The 21,797-nt window shown below is 33.9% G+C and overlaps 2 protein-coding genes across 3 annotated transcripts; both read right to left on the reverse strand.

Moving 5' to 3' along the window:
* Positions 1–1,413: 1,413 nt before the first annotated feature.
* LOC125812321 (uncharacterized) lies at positions 1,414–5,152 on the reverse strand. The gene is made up of 3 exons (XM_049491835.1): positions 4,839–5,152; positions 4,622–4,727; positions 1,414–1,690 (listed from the first exon to the last, which is right to left on the reverse strand). Exons 1-3 carry the CDS (start codon positions 5,007–5,009, stop codon positions 1,608–1,610), a joined length of 360 nt encoding a protein of 119 aa, XP_049347792.1. The 5' UTR covers positions 5,010–5,152; the 3' UTR covers positions 1,414–1,607.
* A 1,634-nt stretch (positions 5,153–6,786) lies between these two features.
* Positions 6,787–13,921, reverse strand: LOC125812313 (uncharacterized). 2 transcript variants are annotated; one of them, XM_049491826.1, is made up of 13 exons: positions 12,829–13,921; positions 12,214–12,295; positions 11,660–11,848; positions 11,484–11,548; positions 11,241–11,400; positions 10,617–10,862; positions 10,380–10,496; positions 10,064–10,252; positions 9,899–9,980; positions 8,577–9,520; positions 7,952–8,471; positions 7,678–7,868; positions 6,787–7,589 (listed from the first exon to the last, which is right to left on the reverse strand). In XM_049491826.1, exons 1-13 carry the CDS (start codon positions 13,875–13,877, stop codon positions 6,861–6,863), a joined length of 4,563 nt encoding a protein of 1,520 aa, XP_049347783.1. In that variant the 5' UTR covers positions 13,878–13,921; the 3' UTR covers positions 6,787–6,860. The 2 variants fall into 2 exon arrangements, with proteins under 2 accessions (XP_049347783.1, XP_049347782.1); XM_049491825.1 differs by having other exon boundaries at positions 9,899–9,983.
* Between the last annotated feature and the right edge of the window lie 7,876 nt (positions 13,922–21,797).

The following is a 21,797-nucleotide window of genomic DNA, read 5'->3' on the forward strand; positions in this document are numbered from 1 at the left end:
CCTAAATGTCCCATTACTTTCATAGCTAAAATGGCATATAATTTGCACGTTGTCGCCATGCTAACGTCAACACTCAACCTTTTTTTCCTTACCATCACGGAATACTACAGTATATGAATATACTCTGAATGAGTAACTGAGCAGTGTCTTCATCTAAGGACTGCTTTTTCCTCCTTGATACCATCAAAGTATAACATACTCTGGTAATATCAATGAGCAATTGAGCAGTGTTTTCATTGAGGTTTGCTTCAGTCCTTTTATGAGATTACTCAATCATTCATGATACCATTACAATATATCTTCATATTGTTGTGGTATCATTGAGGTATGTTTCAATTCTTCAATATTTTAAATTAAAATCAATTTAAAAAAGAAACATAATTTAGATATAATTTCTTAAAAATTTGCAAAAGGAGAAAAAAATGTTAAAATATATTTTCTACTAATTTAGAGTTAAATAAATTAGATTATGAATTAAGTCCTATATGATATTGATATGGTATCAATATACCGATGTAGTATCACAAAGAATTAATTCATAATAACAATGCTGACGTCGTGTTGATTCAGTCATGAATCTATTAAGGGTAAATAGTTTGGATTGGGTCCAATTTGAGTAAATAGTCTCACAATTGGATCTATTTTGTGTAATTTTCCCTAAAGTACAAGTAATTAAAAAATAGAGATAAGATTTTGGATGAAAAGTTTAGACTCTAAGAAAGAGGTGAGAGGAGTCAAAATTTTACTTGACAATAGGCATAATTCTTGAATATACATCTACCCCTTTTGATGGAACCGTTCTCACGTCCACTACTCAACCCATCCCAAATTAATCTGATCCTATTTGTTTTCATCGCAATAACTCTTATTAGCCCAATATCTACTTGTATGACCTTTATATCCAAATTAGGCTGAACTTAATTCATAACACATAGACATGTGACTCACATACCAAAAAAACTAGTTCTTATATGACGTTTTTCATTTTAATTTATCCAAAAAAATAAAATCTTTCTATAATTAAAAATAACTTGCCTCAAAAAATTATTTCACCCTTAATGAAATGAATCACACAAAAATCTAAGGTTTATTTTAGATCACAAGTTTTTAAAAAAATTCTAAAATTTTGTATTAAATCAAACTGTGTAACATAAATTAAGACAGAGTGCGAAGTAAATAAGCGTAAACAACCACCATTCTATTTCAAGCCTTCATCGCATATTAGACAATTGTGTCATTCTTCACACAAGGTTGTCAAATGCCTTACAAAAGTACAATCACAGTCATGATCAAACGCTACTCTTGGCTGTTCTCACACCACTTTTTTTTTTTTTTCTTGAAGGAAAAATAGTAATGTCCTCGGCACTCAATAAAGTCATTGTTTCTGTTTTGCCTCAAGTTATCAAAGCATCAACGAACAACTTAGAGAAGTTTGATCAAGTTTAGAATTGTTTACACAATGTAAAAGCAGAAATATACAGGTACAACTGAATTTTCCACCAAATTGTTGCAGCTTGGAATTTTCAATTGAATAGTACAACCGCAAAATATAGCATCATCATCCGAGTTAACTCTCATTAGTGTCTCCATCAATGTTATTACCAAGTTCACCCAGATTTGAACAGAAGTACAGCTTTTGAATCCAAATAGAAGTAGACAAAGTGGTTCGTTTCATGAGTCACATAAGAGCCTACAAGAGACGGCACACAAATATCACCACTGTAATTGCAAATAAGTAAATCAAGCTATTCAATTATAATTAATCTTCTAAGCAAACATATTCTTTTGGGAAGAATAATGAGCAGCACATGTTTCATCCACTAAAACTCTAAAGCTGTCAGCATACCACAAAAAGTTCATCTGCCTAGAACTTCACAAGAAAGAGGGTTAAACTGTCTAGCGCATAGAACCTAAGCATGGACCCACTAAACTTTAAACGGTAGTAAGAGAGGTGTGACAAACATTACAAAGGTATTGCTTTACAGAATCCAACAAGCATGACAGATAGAAGGCATTCGATAGGTTGAAATTGCTTTGACATACCAACAGCACCTTACTTAAATTTGTAAAGTCGGTTATTGACCATAGTTTAACTTTGGTCTACTCAAAGATGGAGAAAACAAATATAGTATTCTGCCTCTGCAATTGAATGGTCACTTCAACTTTTTGGTCATTCCAGCTAATATTAACTTCCATGAAAAGTTCTATCAGTTCCCACAAGACACCTTGATAGAGATGAAATTTCTACTTTCTGCATCTTAGATCCTCGAGGCATTTCCACATTAATTTTCTCTTTCAAGCCCAAATCTCTAAAGATCTATTTATCAAACAGTCCAAGTAATATACGAGGTTTCTTTTTTTGGCATACACTGAATGTTACTTGCCACTTGCGAACTCCTATGAACTAGGGCAATTGTCTCATTGCAACTAGCACTGACAAACAATGCATGAAAGGGGAAGTGTTTGTGTCGTTCTCAATGGAAAATACATGATCTCCAATGCAAGCCAATAAAGAATAACTTTCTTTAACTGCAAACCTTTCACTCTAAACAAGTAGCACAGCTTACAGCTTGGAAGCACAGATGAGTTGGAAAGATAACAAGAAAGTCACATATAGGTTAAAAATCAGTCTTAGCACTTGGAAAACTGATGACTCACTCAAAATAGCATACATCAAGAAATGAAAGAAGCAACAATTAGTTTATAGCAATTGCAAAATATGTTTTAACTTTTACAGTGAGGCGTGTGATTAGCCCATTGTACTAGTGTACACACAATTGTAATCAGCTGTTCTTTGATCACTGTTCTTCAAAAAACAGTAGGGAAACACAAAGCCATGATACTCTTCATATGCTACTCATAAGTACAGCGAAATAAGATACTTGTTTAGACACATCCAACTAATAGTCACTGCATCATCCACCGTTTGTGCTTCTTAAAAAGGCAACCCGGTGCATAAAGCATCTGCATTCACGCAGGGTCCAGGGAAGGGCCTCTCCTCAAGGGGTGATGTGAGCCATGTACCTTTTCAAAAAAAATAAGCACCATTTGTGCTACTTTCAAGAGCAAAAAAGGGTACATAGCTCACATAGTACCCCCTATGTTTATCAATAACACTCTTTCTCACAAGACCTTTTCTAATCACAAGGCATTCATATAAGGACTAGTACACTTTCAGGAAAAGGACCTTCAATCACACTTTTTTAGAGCAACAACATAGCTAGTGGAGACTGGGGAAGGTAGAGTGTACAGACCTTACCTCTACCTTAGAGGTGAGGTAAAGAAATGGTTTCCAATAGACCTCTAATTTTAGACAAAACAGTCTAGAAAAAGACATAATGAAAGTACAAGAGGCAATAGATAGTTAACAAAAACAATATATAGTAAAAACAAAACAGTATTACAACAAAATAATACTCCAAATGAACCACACGAAATAATAGATAGTGATAGAAATCGAAGAATAAGAAACTACTAGAGTACTTCTACGACTATTAGTAAGGGCAACAAGACAAAGCACTCCTTCCTACTAGTATGGACGCACTCCTATCAACTAACTTTTTACCCTGATTCATGTCTTCCACACCTTTCATGAACTCAGCTAGCTGCAACTGTGTCATGTCATGTCTAATCATCACTCCCCAATACTTTTTTGGTCTACCTCTACCTTTTCTAAATTCATCCATAACCAACCTCTCACACCTCTACACTACGGCATCTGTGCATCTACTCATCGCATGCCCGAACCAACTTAACCTCTCTTCCCACATCTTGTCTTACACCGAAGTCACTCCCACCTTGTCTTCAATCACACTTTTTTCAAAAAAAATAAAATTAGGCATTTACTTAATTAAGCCAATCAAATCCATGATGCAGTTTCTCACTTATAAGTATACAATACTTTTTTATGACGGTGGTATTCAAGAGATCTTGTTCGCCTTGATTATTGCACCAGGCCCCTGCTACCTCACCAACACAAGTACAGAGTAACACTGCCCACCAAAATTTAGGCAGATGAGAAGAAATAACCTAGTACCTTTTTTGCCTCCACCGAATTTGAACTCTAGAGAGCTCATTGTTCTCCTAAGAAATTTAAGTTACATAAGAGACTAGAGATTATGGCACTTTCTGGTTAGAATCAACACCAAAGAGAAGAAAATGACCCCTCCATTCTAACTCCCTAAATGATCTTTATCATAAACCTTGAGAAGATCACCATATAGAGGAAGATCAGATCCATCCATATATACCTTTTTAATTACAGTATTTATCCATACCAGCTTGTGCAAAACCTCATACTAATTCACCTGGTACTTGGTACTAACTCTGTGAACAAGGCCTATAACTCACCTAACACTACCTCTTTGATCCATTCACAAATCATCCAACATGCATAAGTATGATCTATGGGGAAACTAAGGACAAGGTTTTTATGAAGTGCTAGATCCACATCATTCTGAATATGAATTGCATATCATCCCATCAGATCACGGGGATACAACAAATTAAGTTTCAGTTAACATATAAATTTTAAAGCTATCAACCAATACTAGTACGAATGAAAGATTGTTATCTTATATAAAAGTTGCATTAAGTAATTCATGTAAAAACTCTGACTTACCGAAGTTTTTTCCGACGATGCAATGCCAAGTAGGACCGTACTTCTTATCAAACTCCTTCTTAATCAGTTCAGCTACATCCTTCTCTACATTATGCTTCTCAAATGCCTAATCATATACACAGAAAAGCACAAAAACGCATTATTCATAGAATTATAACAGTATAAGTCGGAGAAATATACATGATTGTAATCTGCAAAGCAGCGAGAGGATATATACAGCAATAGCAATGTCGACGGCCTCCTTTTGTACATCAGGTTTCATATCTGCACTCTTTATGGTAACTTTTGTACCGGTAGGTGAAGGAACGGAACCTGATGAGATTCTCCGATCATCGGAGGTAGGCTTCGCTGCCGGAGCTCCTCCGCTTCTTTTTGCGTCTTCACTCATGTCTTCAGCTCTATATCAGGTTTGAGCCGTCAAAATACTTCGCCGGAACTGTAGAACAGCCCCCTCTCCGGCGGCGGGTGGTGGTGTGGAATGAGTGTGAGAGAGAGTTGAGAGGGGTGTGGGGTGGGTAGGGGCCGTGGGTGAATGATGTGTGTGGTCTTTCTTCTTTCCAATTTCCGAAAGATTGTATCAAATCAATTTTAGGTAGCTTTTGATTTTTAAATTTTGAACATATTTAGAAAAGATAAAAAGATATTTTTAAATATTTATTTTTAGAAAAAATAACCTAAAAGTTAAAAATTGAATATGATCCACTTATGAATTTTAGCTTTTAATTTAAAGAGAAGTATTGAAAGCACTTTTGAATTTGTCACAAATTATTAGTTTTGTCTACAAATTATTGACAGTGTTAAAAATATTTTTCTACTTGACTAATTAAACTTAGACATATATCGATCTACCATATGACATAATAAGTGGTCTCTAACTCTTGTAAGAACATGTGACTTTTAATAAAAAATCGAGAGATGTGTTAAAAATACCATTAAACTTGATGAGAATTGAGGAGTGTATTTCACTCATATTACACGATCATAACGTATTTATATTCAATTAGTAAAGCAAACAAATATTTTAAAAAATCGTCAGATGAAATTAATAATTCACATTAAATTTAAAAATATTTTCAATATTTTTCTTTTTAATTTATAAGCTACTTAAAAACAATATCCAAACACCCCTATGTTCCTTTTATTTTGCTTTACGTGACAGATAAAATTGCTACGAGTTGGTGAAAGTGGGAGTGGGAGTGGGAGTGGGAGAGTACAAATTTAACTTTATTACTGTCACACTGCTCATTTGTCCTCCACTTTCTTCCTTTTCAAAAATAATGGTTTTTACGTATCTAATTTCCATACAATTTAAAATTGATGGAGGAAATAAATACAACAAATCAAAGTTTCATACTAAAAAGGTTTTGGAGAAATCATAGTAAAAGTAACAGACTCTTCGAATAGCATTTCATCCGTTTTAATTTATATGGTATTTTTATCTTGTCAAAAGTCAATTCAATTAGTATTTAAAATTAAATTGAATAAGATCAATTTAATATTTTAAAATATAAATATTTAAAACTATATAAAAATACTATAAATTACAATTTTCTCATTTCAATATGATGAACAGATATATTTTAAAATATTAATTAAAGTTCATATAATTTAAATTTCAAAAAGTAAAATATCGCATAAATTGATACGAAAAAAACATAAATCTTCTGAGATCTTTCAAGGTGATGCAAGTAATAATTTTGGCCGTTTTCAATCTCCATTCAAAATTAGTTATGATTGCATTTTCGAAACTTAAATCCATAGGGGTCAGGATTTTGTTGAAAAGAAAAGGTAGTATATAAAGACAAGTTTCCAAGATTTGATTCGTTAACTGAGTACGGCTGTACGACTCAAGAGTATGATATATACTCCAAATGTTAGGATTTTAAAATAGACGAAAGAATGCTTACACTAGAAATCAATAAGTTTGTTGAAACAATAAACTCCATAAATATAAGTTAGTTACATGGTCACTGTATATCCCAATAGTAATAATATGGAATTTGTTTCTTTAATCTTGCTTATATAGATGCTTTGCCATTACTCCATACTTCTAACGCAGGAAAAAGTAAAACTATACACAAATCAAATACATTTTTCTTCACCAAAAACTACAAAGAAATTTCCAAAAGACTGCTACAGAAAAGAGAAATTTAAATGGGGTTGAAAACTGGAACCACTTGCTGGCATCTCTCAAAGAATTAAAAACTTCAAACCTTTTCATCATATTTACATGTCTTTATTATGCTTCGTCATCCGAGTCCTCAACGACTCTCCTCATTTTTGCTCTTTTTGCCTTAGGAAGATAAGCAGCTTCAGCATCACTCTCAGACTCCGAAGCCACTACTGCTAGTGGACTGTTGCATGCCTCTTCCACTTCATTTCCTTCATCATCAGCAGCAGCACCGGCCACTGAATCATCTTCTACTCCATGTGGACTATTGTATGCCTCCTCCACTTCATTTCCTTCATCATCATCAAAAGCAGCGGCCACTGAATCATCTTCTACTCCATGTGGACTACTGTATGCCTCCTCCACTTCATTTCCTTCATCATCATCAAAAGCAGCGGCCACTGAATCATCTTCTACTCCACGTGGACTATTGTAAGCCTCTTCCGCTTCATTTCCTTCATCATCATCATGAGCACTGGCCACTGAATCATCTTCTACTCCATGTCCTTCATCACGAAGGTTTTCTGATGATTCTCTCTCACCTCTTGCTGCACCATTATTGTCTGCATCTTGGATTCCAGCATCTTCTTCTACAGGAAAATTTTGTGGTTCTATTATCTTGAAGTCCCTGGAGGTGCTTCTTTTTGCATGCCTCAGCAAATTTATTTTTGTTGCCTTGCTAATTTGTATGAGATATTTCTCACAGTCTTCTATTTGGAAAATCAAGTCTGGAATGCATCTGTTCTCCCTTTTGATTTTGCTGACGAGTGCTTTCGATTTCGTGCTGTCTAGTTGTTTCTACAAGTTAAGCAGGTAGAATTAAGAAACCTTCTTGAACAAAAGAGGTGAAACTTTAGCTTAAACAAGAGTCTCCCAGAGCTTTTACCATTTGCATCAGCCGCACAAAATTGTAGAGAGGAGCTGTTAGTTGCCTGCAAGTTATTTCCACAAGCTTTTGGTACTTGAGGCTTGGTAAAGGTTGCTGCACACCTTTGGAAGCAATTAGAAGCTTTGACATTCGGGCTAAGTTCTTGTAAAACCTTGCAGCTAACTTCACCAACTGCTCTGCCTGAGGATCTGCTATTCATCTTGGAGTTAGATGATTGACATATAGTATAGATTAATTAATAACGAGAATATCTAGATTATTTTAAGCATACCCTTAAGGTTCATCTTTACAAAAGAAGATATCACTTTTACAACAGCTTCTGCTCTTGAATAAACAGTCTCTTCAAGCGCCAATCGTGTATCCTTTTCACCCTTTTGATTAACCAAAACAGCTCTCATATTTGGAAGAGAGTATATCTTCAGTTTCATTATGACCCATTCAGTTTCATGAATAACCGATTCGACTAAGTCCAGTATTAGTGAAGCTAGTGGGGCACTAGTTGATCTGTTTATAGTTGAATACGCATCCAGTGTCACTTGTGAATCTCCTCTTTCTGATTCTGATTCTGATTCTGATCCCACCACTTTTAAAAGCTCTGCAGCCATGTCTTCGGCAATAACTAAGTCGTTTGGTGGTGAAGTTAACAATATAGCAATAGATACAATACTTTTAGCAGCCTTGGGATTTGATGTTTTACTAGTTTTGCAGATGCATTTAGCCCAATTACCAACAAGATTCCTTTGTTCCTCTGGCAGTTTATTGCTAATTAACATGATAACATCACAAAGAACCTGACAGCAAACATAACATAGATGGTATTAAGTAAAAAGAACAATGCAATACATCATGCAAAAATTTCATGAGCAAATCAAAGATTCCTAATCGTACGCATTTACCTCAACTTCACGGAAGAAAGAGCGTGTAAGTAGCATAGAAATCAGCGGCCTTATGCTGTTTTTGATGAATAATTCTTCACTTGTATATTTGTAAGGAATGTCATCAGCTTTTTCGCATTCGGTAGCATGGTGGCCATCCATAGCATTGCCTCCTTCATCCCCAGGACCAGAAACTGTAGCCAAGTCATCTATAAGAACAGAATAATCCAACTCATGCAACATTACTGCCAGCAATTCTTTCAAGGAAAGAAGTCCCAAATGGATATATTCCTTCCTGTCATCAAGATCTTTTTTCATATAAGCATCTTTTTTCCTACTATCAATCATAGATTTTGGTTCAGAGAGGAGGCACCAAATCATTTTCAGCAAAGGGGAGCCCAACTGCTTGATCTCCCCATAGATCAACATTTTTAGAGGATCTTGCTGTCGCATAACAGAGGATGCTTTTAGCTGACGAAGGCAAATGTTAAGAGTAAAAGAAAGAATTTTATAATACTGAGTCGGTGCCTTTCCAGATGATGATTGGCTATGCTTTTGAGAGGCCACATTGTTGTTAAAACCATCACATCTCCATGATTCTACAGTGCTTTGCAATAGCTGATAGATAATTGAAGTTGCTAACAGAGGAACTCGTTCTGGACATAATTTACTGCCACTAAATTCAAGCTCCTCTGAAGCATTGCTTGCAGTGGTCCGTATAGAACCTCTTTGAGTTGAACCACCACCCTGCCTACATATGTTTTGGTCCAGAGATTCAAATATACCAATAAAGTCAAACAGTTCTTTTTCCAACTCCAACTTTTTCCCATCAGTTGTTTTCCCAAACTCAGTCCCAACTATATTCAACATCACCTCAATTATTCCTAATAAAATTGAAGAACAACATCTCCGTTTTTCCCCTTCCAAGTGACTAGAGTCTGTATCCTGAGTTTTGCTGAGTAAGCCTGATCTAGCATGAAATAAACAACATCAAACAAACATTAGCCTCACTAAACAACTAGCAATGAATTTTCTGCAGTGCAAGGAAGGTGAAAATATCTGTATCTCGAGAGTGAAAAAGGCGACCAGAGTCAACAACACCTAATTTGATGTGGAGTTAAAAGAAAACTGTCAACTACTACTGTGTAGTGTTCAACATAAGCTGCTTAAGAGCCCGTTTGGATGGGCTTATCACTTTAACCTTACCCAAATACTACAAAAGTGCTTAAAAGCACCTAAAATAAGTCAATTCAAACAGGCTCTAAATCAAGAAATATCACCAATTGCAATGTTAACTGTATCAAGTTAAGCTTTATTCAACCTGAATCAACAATCTCACACACCTTCCATATCTGCATTTCTTAGGTAGTTTCGAATCTTTAATAACGCATTGGATAGTGACCCTTTGGACCATGCTTTTCCAGCCTGCTGCAATTTGATCAAATGCCAAAATAGTATGTTACAAGTTTTGAATCAGGGGAGATATCTTGTGTCTTTAACGAGAGTACCTCATTCTCTTGTGTCAGAGAGAAGCCAAAGCAAGTCCATGAATCTGAAGGATGGTCGGCTTTCCCATGTGGCTGAAGAAGAAGCATCCAGGAGATACAGGAGAGAAGGCAGTCTAGTGGCTCTTGAATATACACTTTCCCACTCTCTGATTTAGTACATTGGTTAACATCCAGTAGAACATCTGCATCCTGAAATAAACAACCAGTATGAGAGGTAAGGCAATGACAACTTATTTACGTAAGGATAAATTAAAAGGTTCTTCCTTAGAGTGATACTGTAAGAAAGTCAGATTAATAGTTAGAAAAATATCTATACCTCTCTGTAAAATCGCAAGAAATGAGGGAAGAGAAAATCAAAAACAGCCCCAGAAGTTAAAGGATCCACCAATACAAGCTTAAGAAGTCCACGATATAGAATCTCTCTGACCTTTGCCTAAAAAGAACACTTTTCCATGAGTAGTATTTTTGCCACTTACACAGGAAGCTCGTGGTTCAAGATGTTAATTGGGGAAAACAAAGAAAAGAGAGGAAGAGGAAGTGTGTAAAATGCTACCTGTTGAAAGAGGCACCTCTGTAACAAACCATTTAGCTCCTGGAAAAGACTGGAACCAAGTGCACGGAAAACTTCAGCTTGCTGGCTGCTACTAGCTTGACTGCTTGAGTCTTGACAAGAAAATGATCCATCTTTCGTTGATTGTTTTTCAGCCAATATCAAATTGACAATTGAACTTGTTGCAGCAAGACGGATTGATTCTTCTTGTCTAAACATTGCTTTACGCAAGACCAAGATGGTATAGTCCTTCAACATTAACAAGATAGGATAAAAAACGACGGAACAAAGAAGAAACAGAAAAGGATGAAGACATTAACCTCAAAGTATTGATTCTAATGAAGAATATAGAGATAAGTATTCACTACGGCGAGAGAAGAGAGGAAGTACTTATGAATTAGGAAGCATATTTTGATATGTTTAGTTTTTAAGTTTATTGAAAGAGAATAGCAAACAGCTTCATTAAGAGTCTTAATTGACATTGAATCCTGCTCAACAGGCACTATTAGACTATTAGTTCAGTTTTGCTGTAACATCCTCAAGGTCCGGTGCGCTATTTAAGTTTCTCAATCTAAGAAAAGTAACATATTCAACAATATGAAGAAACTGTAAGATATCAATGAGTACCTGAAGATCACGGCTTAATCTGCTAAGAGGCAAAAGGGCAGCAACAAGATGAGATGAGACCTTGTCATTCATGAATGTGAAATAATCCAACAATTCCTTAAGATGTGAAATGTGCTCCAACATTGGGTATGTAAAAGTATGGATAAGACAACCAAGCAGTCTGTTAAGTACAAATAAATTGATTATTGGTAAACAGCATAAAAAAGTATGGACCAAAATCCTTTGCTAACACTTGCAAATCACCTTATAACAGGAAAGCCTTGTTCAGGCTTTAAAGAGAGGATACGTAATTTGCATTGCTCTATTATCTGCAAGAATCAGCAAGGGTAATTATAGCTTGCAGCATCATTTCCTTGTACCTAAGATACAGGAAGATTTACTAAAACATATCAAAACCAAGAAATAGACCTCATACAAACCTCACTTCTTGCCATATCATGAACCTCAAATAAACTCTTGAGAACCTGAGCACCAAGCTCGTCAGGACCCATCACATCATCAGACTTATCAAAAAATTTACTTCCTTCTTCAATTCCTTCAAGCAACACAAATCCAAGCTGTACAATACTTGGAACCACGTGTTCTCTTCCACAATTGCTCTCACCAACCTATGGATAAAGAAGAAAGACATAACAAAACCACACATACACACAGTTAATCCTCCACAGAACAGTCTATTTGCAGCTATAAACTCCAGCAAATAGATATTGGTCACCTTTTCAAAAGAAGTCTTCCAAGTTTATAACGTTAACGATGTCACATCTTACGTTCTTATCATCTTCTTGTATATCAAAGAAATCATGCAGTCTTCATTCTCATGTTTTATTCTGATCAGGAATGTATGGAATTATGGATGACTACTTAACGCATAGGGGAAGAACCTCTGAGCAATCTCCTCTCACAAATCACAAAGGCATGTAGAGGAGTAATTATATAATTACATGCATGAGGTAAAAAGGCAAAAGGAACTTACAGCTCTTAGCACTGCATTCTCCATGTCTTTGTAAGTATGCAAATAGTGTTCCTTCAAGTCACATGATAGCCATTTGCAGCTCCTGAAATGCAATAACATTACAATGGAACGCGGCAGTAGTGTCGTAAACAACAGTTTAGAAAATTAATAATGGTGTTAGGGTACCATTCTTTCAGCAAATACAATATTGATGACTATGGAAAAAGTCTTAAAGTTTGGCAACAACTTGCACTTTAATGGAATAGGTTCTCATACATTCTAGGGAAGGACCCAAATCAGGCTTAAACTTGTACAAACAAATAATCCCTCATAAAAAATAATGACAGAGTATGAAATACGAAGTAAAACTATACCTTTTCTGGTCTCAATCGGGACACTGAATCCATAATTTTCGTTAAACAAAATAAACATATTTAGAATAGTCGCAATTTTTTATTACAAATATTTAAAAGACTTTGAAAAAAAATACTGTTAAAGACGAAGCTGTTTATATGGTAAGAGAATTACATTAAATGAAAAAAAAACAGTATATGTTCTACAAAAACATCAGTACTAATCCAACAAAGATAATCAATGAATAGGAGTAATGACAAAGAGAGACCCAGCAAAATGTACCTGGCAAACTTCAAGTCTTTATAAGCAGCAAAAAGTGATGTTTTCAGAACCCCAATAGAGCTCTCAGTGAGCCTCTTCACTCTAGCAACTGACAACAATATTGCAACAGTAAAATGATTAAACACTCGATAATCAGACCTCACTAGCCCTAACACCTCTTGTCCCAAAGAAGGATTTTGCTTCACAGCAAAATTCACATGAAGCAACACAGTCCCTTCAACTTGCCTCATTATTGAACCACCTGACTTCACCCCACCAAAGTACATCACAATCCCTTCGATAACTTCCTTCTTACCAAAACCCTTTGATCCCAATACCAACAATTGATACACCAACCCAGGCAAATCCTGTAAGTCCACATTCTTCATTCCACTAAACACCCTCTCCAAAAATTCCTTCCTTTTCCCCTTCCCAATAAAATTCAAATCCTTAACAATTTCTACCAATTTTAACAACAAAACCTTACTCCAATCACAGCTAAGCATTTTATCAAACACCTTATCAACATATTCCAAAGGCTTACCGATTTCATTTGAAAATCTGATCAGCTCAATACATTTAGCAAATATAGCTAGAATATGGGTATCCTCAGAATCAATAATCCGAGGTAAATAAGATATAATCAATTCGACTATTGCCAGTAATTCTTGAACCTGAACTGTTACAATATGAGTCACGAAGAGTTGGAAAATGGAGAGAGAGGATTTGTCGTGGGGGATTTTATGGGATGTGTAGAGGGAAATGTAGGAAGAAAGAAGAAGAGGGACGAGAGGGGAAAGTGAAGTGTGGAGTTGGGTAAGGGAGAGAAGAGCTGAGAGGTATTCGGAGACGGCGAGTGAGGGGTTAGGAGAAGAGGCGCGTGAGCGGAGATAGGATACGAGGGTCTGGTGAGAGTCCTCGGAGAGAAGAAAAGCCGGTAGAGGAGTGGAGGATTGCGGGTGATATAGTTGAGCTAATTGAACAATGTCGGCGTCAGTCAACGCCGGCGGCAGCGGTGGTTGTTGATGGTGGCGGACGGCGGAGGGATTTTTGGATGCGGTGGAGGTCATGGCGGTGGCATATGTGCGTCGGAAGTTAGTGGAAGGAAATGAAGTTTTGCTGGTTCGTTTTGCGCGGGAAATTGAAAATGTGGAAACAATTTTTTTTACTCTATTTTCTTTTCAGGGAAAAAGGGCTAAAAATCATATATATATATATATAAAAGAAAATCTTAGGCCTGCCTATGTGGTGTCACCACAAATTAGAATTCTCTTTTTATTTATTTATTTCCAAAACTAACATTTCCCTTTCATGAAAAATTGTGATTTTTATGAAAAATTGCGACTTTAATGAAGAGTTGCGACTTTTATGAAAAATTGTGATTTTTATGAAAAGTTCTGCCTATTATGAAAAGTTGCAACTTTTATAAAGGTTGTGACATTTCCGAAGGGTTGCAACTTTTTCAAATAGTTGTAACATTTCCGATAAGGCGCAATAAACATGTGTTCACACTACCCTTTGTTTATAAATAGAGTGATTTCCTCTCATTTTAAAACAACGAAAATTTTGAACATCTTCTTCTTCTGCACAATCAAATATTCATGTACTTTGCTCCTGTTGAGTAGCTGATCGACACCCTTGCTTATGTTACAGATCATGGTATGTATTTTTACAGTCATTAATATATGCTTATGTTATTAAGGATAAATTATAAGATGTTGCAATTTTTATTTTCTTTTACATTATTAATGTTTGTTACTGCGTAATCTTGTATGTAAGATAATATAGTGTTTTAGTTTTAATGACAGTAAATTTTAAGTATTATTTTATAAATTTTGTGATATTACGGGTAATTTAACTAGTATATATATAAAAGAGAACCTTAGGCCCGCCTACGTGGCGCCATCACAAACCAAAATTCTCTTTTAATTTATTTATTTCCAAAACTAGTCTTCCATTTAATGAAAAGTTGTGACTTTTATGAAAAAATGCGACTTTTATGAAAAGTTGCGACTTTAATGAAGAGTTGCGATTTTTATGAAAAGTTGCGACTTTAATGAAGAGTTGCGATTTTTATGAAAAATTGCGACTTTTATGAAAAGTTCTGACTTTTATGAAAGGTTGTGACCTTTTCAAAGGGTTGCAACTTTTCCAAATAGTTGGAACCTTTCGGATAAGGCACAATAAACATTTGTTCACACTACCATTTGTTGTCTATAAATAGAGAAATTTCCTCTCATTTTAAAACAACGAAAATTCTGAACCTCTTCTTCTTCTTCACAACTAAATATTTGTGTACTTTGCTCTTGTTGAGTGACTCACTGACATTATTGTTTATGTTACAGATCCTGGTATGTATTTTTACAGTTAATAATTTATACTTATGTTATTAAGGATAAATGATAAGATGTAATAATTTTCATTTTCCTTTACATTATTAATGTTTGTTACTACGTAATTTTATATGTAAGATAATATAGTGTTTTAGTTTTACTGACTGATAGATTTTAAGTATTATTTTATAAATTTCGTGATATTAAATTCCCGCAAAAAGCACGAATAGTTTTACTAGTATATGATATTTGAGAAATGGTTCAAAATCCTCATTTTACCTTTGGGTCTAAAGATACCTTTAAAATTTACTTTTTGGATCAAGCATGGTTTAAAAAGTCACATGACATTTTCCAATTTGTTACAATTTTAATTTCAAAAAAATTAGGCGGAATGGTCTGGTGGACCCTTGTACTTGTATGTGTTTGTATTGTGAACCCTTCTACTTGTTCCTTTGTCATCTGAACCCCTGAACTCATCAAAACGCAATATTTTAAACACGTTTTTTACCACTCAACTGTGTGTGTATCACAAACGCCTGCCACGTAATTTTAAAAATAATTATAAAATGACACATGTATATATGGTCACTCCATGTCATTTTTCCTTTTATTATATTTGATTAATATACCTACACTTTCTCTTTCCAATTTTTATTTCTCTTTGCCATTGCCATCTGCATCTCCATCCCCACAATCTCATTTCAACTTTTTCTTATCTTCCTTACCCTTTTCCTTTTTCCAACCTCTTCTACTCTTTCCATTGAAGTAAAAAATGTTGGCACGATTTTTGGTTGTTCACAATCTCGATGGAGTTCGAATTTGATTTTGGGTTATGTTGAATTAGGGTTTTGGTGGTGACCGATGGTGCTAAGGAAAAGTGGGGGTCTATTGAGTGGTTTGATTGTTTCTAGTTGTTCACAACTGGCGGCGTTGTGAAAGTCGCAACTTATTGGCAGAGTTAGTTTGGGGTTTTTGTTGTTGTTGTTGTTGGTTCTCATTTATAGTTGTTGGTTGAAGCTTGTCGGAAATGATGAGAACGAAGGTAGTTTGGTCGGTGAAGGTGAGGAGGACGAGAAGAAGGCAATACGTTTGGGTTTGGTTTGGAACTGAAACAAGGGGTCAATGTCAAAAATTATTTGAGTTTTTTTGTTTGATTTTCAACTTATCTAGGTAGGTTTTCCAATTTATTTTCGAATTTATTTGTTGTTTAGTTTGGATTTGATCTCTATTTGTGTCTTTGTTTGGTTTTGGGGTTTTAATCAATTACATTGACTTTGTTGAAATTCTTTGGGGATTTTGCATTTTGGTGCCTAATGTTAGTGTAAGATATTTAGGTAGTAGTGTTATGCCTTCCATGGTGTTTTTCATAGAAAAAGAGAGCCGTATAATAACAAGAAACGATAGAGAAGAAATTTTTGGGAAAAAGATCGGAAAAGAGGCCAAGAAAACCTCAAATTTTGTCCAACAATGGTGTTAGATATAAATAGGAAGATGATGGCTTTACAAAGCAGTGACTGTCAGACCCTTTTCCAAGGGTCTCACGCTCCTAATATGTGTGTGTCACACGCTCTTTAGTAGTAACTGCCACATAGGATGCCAAGTCAAAAAATGTGTTTAAAATATTGCGTTTTGATGAGTTCAGGGGTTCAGATGACAAATGAGTAAATAGACGGGTTCACAATACAAACACATACAAGTACAAGGGTCCACAAGACCATTCCGCCAAAAAATTATATAGAAATCCACTAGATTTTTAAAATTCAATCTATTGACCCGATTTAAGATAAACAAAACTCTTCCATCTAGGGTATGCATCTCCTTTTAGACTAATTATGGACATTTTGGGATATTAACGATGATTAATTATTTTTGTATTTCAGTTCAATAGTAGTTGGATTCAACAATTGGTTACGTGAAATGTCAATAACAGTATCTTCACATTTAAGTAATTTAGTGTTCAACAATTCAGAGTTTCTCATGTATTTTTCTTTAATAACAAGATTGAAGGAAGATCAAAAGGAGTTGAAGAAGCCATTCTATTTCTTAAAACAGGTCAATGGTTGGGTTCTAAGGATTTCTACATAGAAATTAAAATTTATGATCAATTAGAAAATGTGACATGGTTCTTTTAAAAGGGGTCAAAACTTGACCTTAATTCTGTTAGTTTAAAGGTATGTTTGATCCAAAAAATAAACGTTAAGTATATTTTTGGACCCAAAGGTGAAAGGAGGGTATTTATGAACCACTCCTCAAAGGTAAAGGATATTTTTGGTCCTTTTTCGTTTTTTTATACCCTTTTCCTCATATTTTTTTAGTCCATATTGAAGATGTTCAACCATTTAAATAAATTGTATAAGGTAAAAATAGTTAAGATATGTAGTTATGAGACATAATGTTATGAAATGTGTCAACAAATTAAGCAAGGACAAGTGAAAGATGGCCAAAGTAACGACATTACTTTGAGAGGCCAATGATAAATTCGTCCCATAGGAATCAAGTCGGATTGAGGCTCAGTATGCCCCGAAGAAAAGACAACAATGAGCATTAGCCATTATAAAATTATTCCATGAATGTTACTCTTACTTCTTAAAAGTCATTAAGGGGCCGTTTGGTTACTAGATAAGGGTTGAGTTATTCAGGTATAAAATGTTGCATAAGTTTTATCATGTTTGATAGCATTTTTTTTGTCAAAGTACAAAATTCAACATACATAATATTATGTTTGGTTAGAAAATTAGAAAACCACATAATCAATACATGTTTAAGTTATAAAACGATCTATGTATTATTTTATGCGGGGTAAAAGATGGAATAAGTTATACATGAATAACTAATACCTGAATAAAAAATATAAATTGATAATTTACTCTTCACTCTGAATCAAATATACTCTACTTCTTTTTAGATAAACATTCAGGTCCTCTCTCCATATTTGTAGATATATGAAAATTTTTATGGTGTTTGAGGCACAACCAACAATAGTGGTATGAGGACACCATTTCCTTTTGACAAGTATTTTTGTGGGTCCCATTTCTTGTTATCACACTTTCTCTCTCATACTTCCATTTTCTCAAATTTTAGTCATTTCTTCATATGCATTTTTTTCTTTGCATAAACCCATTTTTATTTTATCTTTGCACCCTTTTTTACCAACGTTTCTAAAGCTTTTGTTTTTTTTTTAGTTTTACATCTCAGTGTAAAAAAATATATATGCATACAATTATTATCTTGTGCTTTCACAAATTTATATGGTTAACTTTTTTTTTATATTAATTCTTGTAACCCACAATAAAAAAGTGAATCTATAAAAATTTCGTTTCACATTTTAAGACAATATACATAAATAAAAAAAAATTAAAAATCTTGAACGATAAAACACAAAATTAATATTGGTAATAATTATTCGATACATGCCATAGAAGTAAAGAATTTAACAATATGGAAAAGAAAAAATAATTGAGTGCTTGATATCATTAATACATTATTATTAATATTAAACATTAAAAACATTAAGTGGTTATAGAATAAATAAAAATAAAAATATATTTGACAAACAAGAATTGAGTGATTAAAATTGAAATCTCAAAAAATAAATTTTAGACTAAAGTTTAAATAATTAAAATTAAATTGTGTATTTAAGTGTAATAAACAATGTCAATCGAATTTTAGTAGTTCAATTGATCAATTACATGAAATTTTACTTTGTTCATGAGAGTTCAATTTTTTTTAATTTCACAATCTTCAATTTCTTTGAATTCATCCAAAAATAAAATATATAAAAAAATTACATATTACTTTAATTTTCCCTCAAATAATATATATATATATATATATTACCCTATAATATAAGCCAACAAGGACTGGGACGAACGGTGCTATCATTTATTGTACCAAAAGTTTTATTAATGGTACTTCATATTGGGCCCATCTGTTAATACATGTACGTTTTTTAGCAAACCACGTAGTGAATCTGTTCATCTTCATTTTCCTATCTCTTCAGGAAAAAAAAGGTGAGCAATGAGCTTATTGTTTATCTTCATCTTCATGGAAGCCTCGCAATGTCAGGTGAAACTTTAGCCACATTATCCATGCCTACTACATCTATTCCCTCTTTATTTTTCTCTTTTATTTCCTTCCATTTTCTACTTTTTAACTAGCTTTTTTTCACCTTCTTTCCAATCATTCATGTTTAGGTTTTTCCCACTGTTATCATAAGTTCTGTCCTGAGAATTTCAGTGGTATATAAACAGCCATCGGTATCTTTGATTTTTTGTTTTGAATTTAGGTTTTATTTTGTCGATTTTTTATTCGAATGGGTTGATTTTGCATTCAATTTTGCAGATCTATTTAGCCTTTGAGTTGTAGTAGTGTTGCATGCACTGGATTTAGAGTTAATTGGATGGTATTGCTATTGGTTCTTTTGCTCCTCCTGTCCGTCTTCTCTATTTAACGATTTTCAATTTTTTTTTTTTAAATAATTGGTTATTGAAATTTAGTGTTCCTGTCGTTTGTTCTTGATGTGAGTGTTTTTTCAATTTATTTATCTCTTATTGCAGGCCTTTGTATTTACTTTAAGGAGAAATCATAGAATTGCAAACATGAGATGGAGGGATTGAGTATAGAAACTTCATATTCACAAAAATATACTGAATTTCTTCGTCTTCACATGGTAAGTTCATAGTTTCCTGGTCTACGATCTCAACACAGAAAAATAAATTACACTCCTCAAGTATGCTTCATCTTTTCTAATTTGATTGCAAGTGTTATTTCACTTTCCCTTTAGCATAGTATTATACTTGCTCATATCCGGCTCTGTTTATGATCAAATTATGTGTGTTGCAGATATTTCTGTTATAGAGCATTTGTTGTAATTTTTTTATTGTAGAATCTCTTCTGATAGAACCCCTTTTGTGGGACTTACCTTCTAGAGTTACACTCTACTACCATAACAACTATTCTTCATTTTTGAGGTGTATGTTTATCCCTCGGTTTGAGGCGGGTCACTTCAATTACACGTTCCTCTGCTAAAGTTATGTATTTTTTTCCTACTGATTGTTATCTCCAATTTATTTGGGGACTCACATATCTTCTTTCAATATTGATCTTACAAATTGGTATAGCTTTTTTTTTTTGTAATTCTGATGATAATTGTGTAATGCATATTGAGTGTTTGATTTATTGCAAATATGAGCAACAAAACACTTGTGAAGTTGAATGCATTGATTATGATCGGAAAATGAAGGATTGAAACCTAAGAAGAAGAGTGAATTCTCAATAATTATATTGTTGTTTCCTCAAAATAGGCAACATTATAGCTAATTTTAGGTCTCTCATTGCTTAGAAATTGATTTTCCTTTTACCTTATGTAAAGCTTTTAAGTGGCTGTTAAAATAGCATGATATTTGATTATCAGTTCTCTTTTTCTTTTCCATCTTGCATTCACTTTCTAGACTAAAATAGTAACATTAAGCATTGATGCATCTAAAATGTCTTCAGGATTTTATACGAACATTTATTACATTTGTATATTTTGGTCTGTATGCTCGGTTTGACTTGCAAGATAAACAAAAAAATATATGTAATGCATTATGATATAGCCAACTTATATATATATATATATATATATATATATATATATATATATAATCCTATTGTATTTTGGTCATTTCTGTAGGATTCGAATGCGAAAATGACTCAATCTCTGAATATGTAAGCAGCGAAAATTATGTTTGTTGAAAGTAACTTTGGTGTAAGGCAAGTACTTTTGCATGGATACATGATTTTGTGTTCCCTTTTTGAGCTTGACACTAATTTGAAGAGCTTGTGGTGGAGTTTAAAACGACTTTGTATTGCAGAAACTTGGAACTTCCTTTGAGCTATTGTTCTTTAGTCAGATTTTTGAAAAGTTGATCATATTTCAGTTATTTTCTGATTTAAGAACTGGAGTCATCTTTGATTGTTGAGGTAGATTTGAAATTTATTTTAGAGCCAGTCTAAGAAGTTCTCTCTGTAGGAGTTGCAAAGATTATTACAATTCTTTGTGTGTGAAATCTACTGAGAGTTGAATTGAATTATCACTTATCTCTAATGCTGAAGGTTTCTACACTTTGATTACTGAGTAGCTGAACTATTTTTTTCAAAACAATGTTTCAAGAGCTCCCAGAAATTTCAAAATTACATATATTGCATTAATTTCATTTCTTCCTTCTTTAACTGAAATGTATCTGCTTTTTTATAAGTTCAAAGTCTCAATTTTTTACCCTAACTATGATTATATGGAAAAAATTTCAGCATATGGATTTGAGCTTTTTCTAAATATATATATATATTTTTAGGATTCTACTTGGTATCTTTCAACCAAGCACCAATCAATGGAATCTCATCACGTGTCACTTTTCAATCACTAGATGAAATCATGTTGGTGAATCTTATTTCGCAGATCGACAGTGAAACCATTGAAGATTGAGCCTAAGTTCAATGGATGAATAATTTCCTCTGCATCAAACGTGCATAATCAAATCACAGACAAGCACTTACTCATGTCTCAGAGTGTATTACAGAGTAAGCAAATTGCTACCTTATCATGAAGGAGATATAGCAGGATAAAACTTACTGCATATTTGAGGTAAATGATTTGCTTCTTTAAACAGATTAATG

This window comes from Solanum verrucosum, unplaced genomic scaffold (genome assembly GCF_900185275.1).
Source record: "Solanum verrucosum unplaced genomic scaffold, falcon-dt-bn FXZP01000115.1, whole genome shotgun sequence".
NCBI classification, from domain to species: Eukaryota; Viridiplantae; Streptophyta; class Magnoliopsida; order Solanales; family Solanaceae; genus Solanum; species Solanum verrucosum.